The sequence below is a fragment of the Aricia agestis genome, chromosome 9, assembly GCF_905147365.1.
Source record: "Aricia agestis chromosome 9, ilAriAges1.1, whole genome shotgun sequence".
NCBI classification, from domain to species: Eukaryota; Metazoa; Arthropoda; class Insecta; order Lepidoptera; family Lycaenidae; genus Aricia; species Aricia agestis.
Genome location: NC_056414.1, coordinates 941,581 through 950,495, shown reverse-complemented (window position 1 = coordinate 950,495; position 8,915 = coordinate 941,581). Strand labels below are relative to the sequence as shown.

General features: G+C 40.4%; 1 protein-coding gene across 1 annotated transcript in view; it reads left to right on the top strand.

Annotated features, from left to right (window-relative positions):
• Positions 1 to 1,082: 1,082 nt before the first annotated feature.
• LOC121730378 (ubiquitin-like modifier-activating enzyme 5) overlaps positions 1,083 to 8,915 on the top strand; it is a 14,526-nt gene continuing 6,693 nt past the window's right edge. Inside the window, exons 1-4 of the mRNA XM_042119396.1 lie at positions 1,083 to 1,276; positions 1,613 to 1,748; positions 2,110 to 2,306; positions 2,872 to 3,058. Coding sequence (XP_041975330.1) covers positions 1,140 to 1,276; positions 1,613 to 1,748; positions 2,110 to 2,306; positions 2,872 to 3,058 — 657 coding nt within the window. The 5' untranslated portion in view covers positions 1,083 to 1,139. The remainder of the gene's footprint in view (positions 1,277 to 1,612; positions 1,749 to 2,109; positions 2,307 to 2,871; positions 3,059 to 8,915) is intronic.

The following is an 8,915-nucleotide window of genomic DNA, read 5'->3' as shown; positions in this document are numbered from 1 at the left end:
TATTAGAAGATATTACAGATAATGGTGGCTCAATATCACACACATTTTCAACAAACCAAAAATGGTTGTCGCAATTAATATCCAGATGATTAACTGTACAATTAGGAGATGGGTGTCGTGTCGTGCAGTGTCTTCTATAATGGAAGAGTTACTAACAGTCCTTAAACAAAAAAAATAGCAACAATAAGAGCACGAATATAGTATCAGCTTATGATAATTATTTAACTGATACAATGGAATTTTCGATTAGGATTAAATCTTGCTCTAATCCTAATGATGGTATTCGGCTAAATGATATTTCCTCATACTACGACTAAATGATATAAAATATCTCAAGTAATACATACGACAGCAAAACTATGTTAAAATTCAGCGTATAATAAAGTAACTTATACTTACGATATTAAACTTTGCAACACTCCAAAGGCTCCAAATAACCTGTACTAATATCATAATAATGCAAAAATAAAGCATTGATCTACAAAAGCACGCGCGTGCGCACCTCCCGCGTACCCTATGGGAACTTATAGTTACGCGGCGTTCGCGCAGCGCATTCGCCCCTCGCCCCCCCGTGTACGTTGTCGTAACAAATAAGTACTTACTCAAAATTTTATAAAAAAATTGATTTACAAAATTAATGTGAGTATCAAAACTCGTAAATTCTTTAAAAAAATCCTCGTAGTCCAAGGGGTGTGAGGCCCCTTGGATCGCGAGGCGTATCCACCGTAGGCGGTGGCCGGTGGCTAACGCCGCCCACGTATTACGCCGCCTCTGCGTGTTAACCGTCTATATAATAGTAAGTCCGTACCGTGTATAGAAATCTGGTGTTCCACTTTTCAGAATTCAGACTCATTATTCAGCAATAAAGGCAAGGTAAGTTTTACAAACGTCAGTTTTACTATGGAAATGAACGGATGGAAATGGAAATGAATAGTCGCGCCGTGTCGTAAAGTAGTAAGTTGTAACTCGGATTATAATTTACCGAAATAATGGTATTGCCACACTAAATAAAATGTTGACGTTTTCATAAAATGACAGATGACAAAATATGACGTTTCATGGTTAATTTTGACTTTTGACAACATCAGCAATTCTTCTTGGGCTGGATTTTCATTGTTTTGTCTAATAAAATCTTAATTATGGCTACTTTTGAAGAATTAAAACAAAAAGTGAGTGAGTTGGAGGCGAAATTAGCACAAGCCCAGAGCAATGTACCAGTTGTGCGTCAAAAAATCGATGTCATGTCTTCGGAAGTAGTGGATTCAAACCCATACAGGTTAACTATATTTATTAATGAAAATCACTACAAATATACAAAAATGTACACTAAAGCAAGTAAGACAGTTTGTGTTCCATCTAAAAAGTAGCTAGACGCTTGAAAAGGCTAAAGAAGTATTAAGTTATTCGACTTTAAATATCACATTGAAAATGCCATATTTTTCATATTTGTACGTAATATACGACTCTTATATATTTATCTAACCTCTAGATATACTTAGTAAACTGTATTACGAAGTTACAAGATATTTTGATGTTAGTTTACAATAATTTGTAAAGCTATTGAAGTATAGTCCGTATTTCTTTGGTTATAACAACATTGTGCTGTTCACAGTCGTCTGATGGCTTTAAAACGCATGGGTATAGTGGACAACTACGAAAAGATTCGAGAGCTGTCTGTAGCTGTAGTTGGAGTGGGCGGTGTCGGCAGTGTGACTGCGGAGATGCTCACTCGCTGTGGTATAGGCAAGGTAGGTGGAGCAATTTTAATATCAAAGCTGTATCATTACCAAAATAAAAATGATCTTCTATGTGCCCGCTAAGAATAAGACCATATATTTTATTGATAAGAGATAACTTTTTGTGTACATTAGATTTATGATTTTAAGTTGTGAAATTAATGATTTTACAGCTTTGTACTAGTTCTATCCGAGTTTTATTGAAAACATTGCTTACTGGTAGCAAAAATGAGAAAGAACTTTTACAACTTTAATAATTATTATTATGTTGCATCATAATACATAGCCTACCTGAAACAAGAACGCTGAACGGCCATGCCTATCAAAAACCGAAGTATTCATCTTATTATATCTTCCTTTTTCTTACCCTCAGCTCATACTCTTTGACTATGACAAAGTGGAACTGGCAAATATGAACAGACTGTTCTTCCAACCTCATCAAGCGGGGCTCAGCAAAGTGGATGCTGCGTCGGCCACACTCCAAGCCATCAACCCCGATGTTACCATTGATGCATATAACTACAACATCACCACAGTTGATAACTTCCAGAAGTTCTGTGATACAATCAGGTATAATAATGTTTAGTATTTATTAATATTATAATAATCTTATTTTATTTACCATGATAAGAACATTTATAAAAGTGAAGCTCCAAACTTGCAAGCATTTAGCAAACCTTATCGTATTTTGTGTTAAGTTTGCCATTAATCATGAATACAAAAGTTAGTTATTGTATTTTGGTTTAGGTGATCACTTATTGTTTACTATTAAATAAAAAATAAATAAAAATAAAAATTGTTTTATTTCTGAATAAATTTGAATCAAATATTTTCAGAATGTTGAACTACATGTTGCCTACCACCGGTTCGGGAACTAACCCGGCGAGAAGAACCGGCGTAAGAAACTCGCACGGGGCCACTTTTTAGTAAAAAAGTGGAAAATTTGTCTTTTAAAAAAATAATATTAGCATTATTAGTAAAACTTCTAAGTTCTAATTTACAGACTCTTTAATGCGAATACACTATTTAATAGTCTATTTTTATGTTTAAATAGGGATATTATGCCAATAATTTATTCCACAACATATTTTGCTCTATAACTTTACAAATCCAATAAAGATACTTCTCATTCCAGCACGGGCAGCCTAACCGGAGGGCCTGTGGACCTCGTTCTTAGCTGCGTGGACAACTTCGAAGCGCGCATGGCGATAAACACGGCGTGCAACGAGCTCAACCAGCGCTGGTTCGAGTCGGGGGTCAGCGAGAATGCCGTGTCTGGCCACATACAGTTTGTGCAGCCCGGAGAGACCGCTTGTTTTGCTGTAAGTTGTTTATGACTTTGTGTTGTTGTTACAGATTGGTATGGGCTTTATCTACATATTGCGACTTCTTGTATATTTTATTAGTAGAACTGTTCTAGAAACTATACATCATCTTAGTACCTCGATCGTGAGAATGGCAGACACAATAGATTGTCTATAGTTATGCGGCACCCGGGTGCCGCTTGGGAGTTGATGGGATATAGCTGCTGAAACAGGCAGTTTTAAAACAACCTTAATAAGGGTGAATTCAAATGAGCGTAATTTGTGATTTGTGAGTCGCAGAATTTCTACCGGGCAGAATTCTGCCCAGCAGAAATTCTGTTGGACTGCCACACAAGCAATGTTTTGTGAGTTGTGAGTCGGGGAATTTTCATCACAGAAATTTACTGGGCTGCCAGACGAGTGCATTTTATTCAGTTGCTGTCCAACGTTTATACAGTTGTTTGTGTCATGCAATGGAACCGTTGAAAATTTTGTGCATTTACGAAGCATAATGTATTTAGAAGACACAGAAGATAATGTCAGAAAAAAAGCTGGGTAAATCCACGTAATAAGAATATAAGTGGTTCATTTCAATTTGAAAAATTATAAAATATGATTATATAATCATAAAAATGGTAATGCAGTAAGTACTTGAATAATTAAGTAAGTATAAAAGAAATAAAAATTTTACCCCCAAAAATATCCCCAAATTACCCCCTAAAAACCCACTGTTTTTATTTTTTCCAACTAAATTTAGTAGGAAATCCCCATAGTTGGCAACACTGCCCGCGCTCCCCGCGAACTGAATTCGGTCGGTATAATGCGTGTGTAGGGGCGAGGACCCCTACACTACAACGTTGGGCAGAAAGGAAACTGGGGTTACCTGGTGGCTGAGGTAGCTGGGCAGATGAGCTGAGACGGGATGAGCTGATGTGGTCACACGACACTGTCACCTTCTATTTCACTGAGCTGAGATTTTATCGCGAATCACGGGAACGGCTAGCCGATATTTTTCGTATGTAACGATCGCGCGCCGGTAATGGACTGTGTCGAACTGTATGTCAAACGTATGACAGCTGACAGCGCAGACTCATGCGCAGTGTTGCCAACTGCCACATTCGTCGCGCTAAAGTTTGGCGCGAACATCCTGGGGGGGCCCGGCAATGGGCGTGAGCTGATCCCCATCTTGAGCTGAATCCAGTGGAAGCCGGGCAATCTTGCCGACAGGTCTCCGCAGCTGGCCTTGTGAGGTGGCCAAGTCCACAACTCTGATGACTCCATCCTTCCCAGGTAGTAGGCGTGTGATTCTTCCCATCTTCCATTGGAGCGGAGGCAGATTGTCTTCTTTGAGCAGAACCAGTTCCCCAATTTTGGGTGGAGAGGAAGAGGAAAGCCATTTGGAGCGGATTTGAAGGGTATGGAGGTAGGACTTGGTCCAGAGAGCCCAAAAACGCTGAGAGAGAGATTGAATGAGCTGAAAGCGCTTAAGGGGGGAGATGACTCTGTCATCTATTGTGTGCTCGGGAAGAGCTGTGAGCGGACGGCCTATGAGGAAATGGCCGGCTGTGAGGGGCTGATAGTCCGTAGGATCGGACGATAGTGGGCTGATAGGCCGAGAATTTAATACGGCCTCAATTCTAGCGAGCAGAGTTGAGAATTCCTCAAATGTGAGGCGTTGTTCACCGATTACACGGTAGAGAAGTTGCTTGGTAGATTTAACATTAATCTCGTGGATGCCTCCCATCCACGGGGCCTTGGGCGGATTAAGTAACCAAGTTATATTTTGAGCTGAGAGTTTATGGGAAATGGCGTCATTATTGTCATTGAGAAATTGTTGAACTTCTAGGAGCTGATTCCTAGCACCTACATAGTTTGTGCCGCAATCGGAACGTATTAAAACGGGAACACCGCGACGTGAGCAAAATCTTTGTAACGTGGCAATAAATGCATCTGTAGAAAGTGCGGATACGGGTTCCAAGTGAACCGCCTTTGTAGTGAGACAAACGAATATACAAAAATAACCTTTGATTAACTTAGCATTCCGTAGTTGACTTGATTTAAGTAAAAATGGACCGGCGAAGTCTGTTGACACGTGACTAAATACGGGCTGAGGTATAACTCTGTCGGCTGGAAGGTCAGCCATGACAGGCATTTCGGGCTGAGCGCGGCAACGGAAACATCTTATACATTTATACGTTTTATGTCGAATGATGCGGCGTGCTGACAATATCCAGAATTGTTGACGTAATATAGCGTGTAATGTATCGGTGCCAGGGTGACAATGAATACGATGATAGTGATCGATGATAAGGTCTGTGAGCGAACTAGAACTAGGCAGTATGAATGGATGCTGTGCATCGTATGTGAGTTCCGAGCGAGTGAGTCTACCACCTACTCGAAGGAGACCGTCCTGCATAAAAGGTGATAATCGTTGTAACCTAACTGTGCAAAGTTTGTTAATTTGCAGGCGGTGAATGTCTTCTGCGAATGAGTTCTGTTGAACAGAGCGGATCCAGAAGAGCAGAGCTTGTCTACGTTCATTTACAGTTAGCGGACCTAGTTCTCGCGAGTGTGTAGGTAATTTACAGTTAAAAATAAATCGTCGCATGTACGCTGTGACGCCGATAAGTTTATCTAATGAGCTGAATCGTGTAAGAAGATCACTATCTATACCGGGGATTGTGAAATGACATGGAACTTGTTTAGGTTTGAGTCCAGGTAATTCCTGTCGAGTGTGAGCTGAAGGCATCTTGGGCCAGGTATCCTCTGGCAGTTTGAGCCAAGGAGGAGACCACCATAAACTATGCGAAAGAAGAGAATGTGCTGAGATTCCTCTGCTGGCACAATCAGCAGAGTTTAAGTGTGTAGGTACATGACGCCAGATGAGTGAGAGAGAGTTATTAGTAATTTTGGTTACTCTGTTAGCTTCAAATGTTTGTAAACGATGAGTAGGAGTTTTAATCCACGCGAGTACAATGGTGCTGTCTGACCAACAGACGTGTTGAGATATTGTTAGATGAGCGGAGAGATGTTGAGAGACACGAGACATGAGTTGAGATAAAAGTGTAGCCGCGGATAATTCTAATTTTGGAATTGTGAGTTTATTTTTAATAGGGGCTACCTTAGATTTAGCAATTATGAGTTGAACGTTAGCCGATCCGTCGTGATTTAATTCGTGTAAATATACGACTGCAGCAAAACCATTTTCTGAGGCGTCTGCGAAGCCATGAAGTGAGTATGTAGAAGTTAATTTGTGCGGAGCTACGTGTCTGGGAAAATGTATGTTTGAGATGTGCGGAAGATCAAGAGAAATGCGCTGCCAGTCTTGTGTAATGTTATCTGGAGTGGGGTCGTCCCAATCCAATTTGAGCAACCACAATTTTTGTAGAAGTAACTTCGCGCGGAATATGACAGGAGTGATCCAACCGTTTGGATCATAAAGAGAAGCTACAGTGCTGAGTATGGATCGTTTCGTTATGTGAGGAATTCGCGGTAGTGAAATGTGATATGTAAATTCATCAGATTGCGGAATCCATCTAATACCTAAAACCTTAACAGAGGAAGAATCTGAGCTGATGTCAAAGTCCTTAGGCATTTCGCATTGATCATCAGGGAAACGTTGTAACAGTTGAGGAGTGTTAGATTTCCATTTACTGAGCTGGAAACCACCAAGCGATAATAAATTAATGAGCTGAGTTTGAAGGGCTGAAGCTTCTTCTATGGAGTCATGACCACAGAGAATATCATCTACGAATATGAAGTTACGTAATACATGAGCAGCTTGGGGATAGCGATGACCTTCATCATCAGCTAGTTGTAATAATGTGCGGATAGCATGATAAGGACTTGAACGTAATCCGTATGTAACAGTATTGAGCGCATATGTGAGTAAATGTCGATCAGGAGACGATCTCCAGAGTATGAGCTGATAATGACGTTGATCTGGATTGATAATAATATTTCTAAACATCATTTTTATATCTGTGGTAAAGACTACACGATGTGTCCTGAATGTCAGAATTATATCGACAATATCACGCTGAAGGGCGGGGCCTGTATGTAGGCAATCATTAAGGCTGACACCATTGGATGACTTAGAACTGCCATCGAATACTGTGCGGAGTTTATCAGTACCTGATTTAAATATACCATGATGAGGAATATAATAATGAGGTTTATGGGTAAAAGTAGAAGGATGACAAGGTGTCATGTGGCCTAAGTTTATGTATTCGTTCATAAATTCTATGTATTTTGAGCGGAATGAATGGTCGGATTGTAATCGCTTTTCTAAGTTGAGAAATCTACGGAGAGCAATAGCATGTGTACTACCTAATTGCGGAGCATTCGATAAAAATGGAAGAGTTACGATATAACGTCCCGATCGGTTACGAGTAGTAGTTGAGCGGAATAAGTCTTCACATTGTTCATGTAATGGGTTTGAGTGAGTTGGACGCGGCTGGGGTTCTTCTGACTCCCAGAATCGTTCTAGACTTTTATTTATATCTTGATGAGAATGAACAGAATGAGCGGATTGAGCGGAATGAGTCAAATGAGCGATATGAGCGGAGTTAACTTGAACTACTGAATTATCATATAATTGTTTAATGGGACCTATGAGGGCAAAATCAAAAATCGTGCCGAAGGCTATGGGCTTCCCCGGGCCCAAAGTCACCTTAGTACCATCTAACACATGGCCTAAAACATCTGAGCCTAAAATGAGATCGATGGGCGCAGGAGTATGATAATTGTGATCCGCTAAAGGAATAAGCTGACTTTCCGAGTCATGTACTACATCGGGAATTTTTTGCATAGGTAGGTAACCTGTGACATCCTTCAAAATATGAGCGGAAGTTGTGATAGAAGGCGTGTCACTACGTGTGGGCCGAAAAGTAATCGAAACATGACCTTTAGAATTTTGTATGTGCTGATCTCCAACGCCTGTAATTTTTAATGAGCAATGTTTCGGTTGTAAATTAAGTGTTTTTACTAAGCGTTGAGTAATTAAAGTTATCATACTACCACAATCAAGTAATGCGCGTGCTTTATGATAGTTACCATATTTATCTGAAATTTTTAAAACAACTGTAGGTAATAATATGGGAGTTTGTAATGAGTTATTATTATGCTGAGTAGTATTAACTTGAGCGGAATCATTATGAGCTGAATTATGAGCTGAGTTATGAGCGGATTTATGATGAGAAAAATTATTATTTAAATTATTGGGCTGATTTTCTAACTCTGAATGCTCCGTGATGGTAGGTAGTCATTGTTTGTTATTATTATTATTATGAGGCGAAGATGAATGCGACTGATGAGATGTAGATGGTTGATGATGAACGATCGTATGGTTAGTATTAGATGTGTAGGTATGAGCATTATTATTATTATCACGACGACGGGGCTGCGCGCGCAGATGAACAGGAAGTAAATGAGCTGATGATGTTGGCGAGCGTGGTGCATCATGACGATGAAGAGAAGTGAGATGATTAGGACTACCACAATCCTTACAGACACCAGTCGACCTACATTCGTTTTCGTAGTGCGGACCTAAACATTTACGACATCTACCTTTTGACTCGATAAAGTCCCAACGTCCTTGAATGGGCTGATGGTTATACTTGGGACAAGCTATTAATTTGTGCTCTGTGGACCTACAATATGGGCAGTAAAACTTAGATTTAAAACTGGCTTGAGCTGGGTATACGTGCTGAACTTGTCGGGGGGAGAGGGGGGTGCATAGTGTTGGCGAGAATGAGATGGAGCTGGGCTGACATGCGGGGTACGCATGGTATGTGCTGAAGGCGAGCGCTGATACGCGGGGCTTATGGGTCTAAAGCGGAGACTGCGCGGAGAGCGGGGGGAGGGGGGTTGTTGA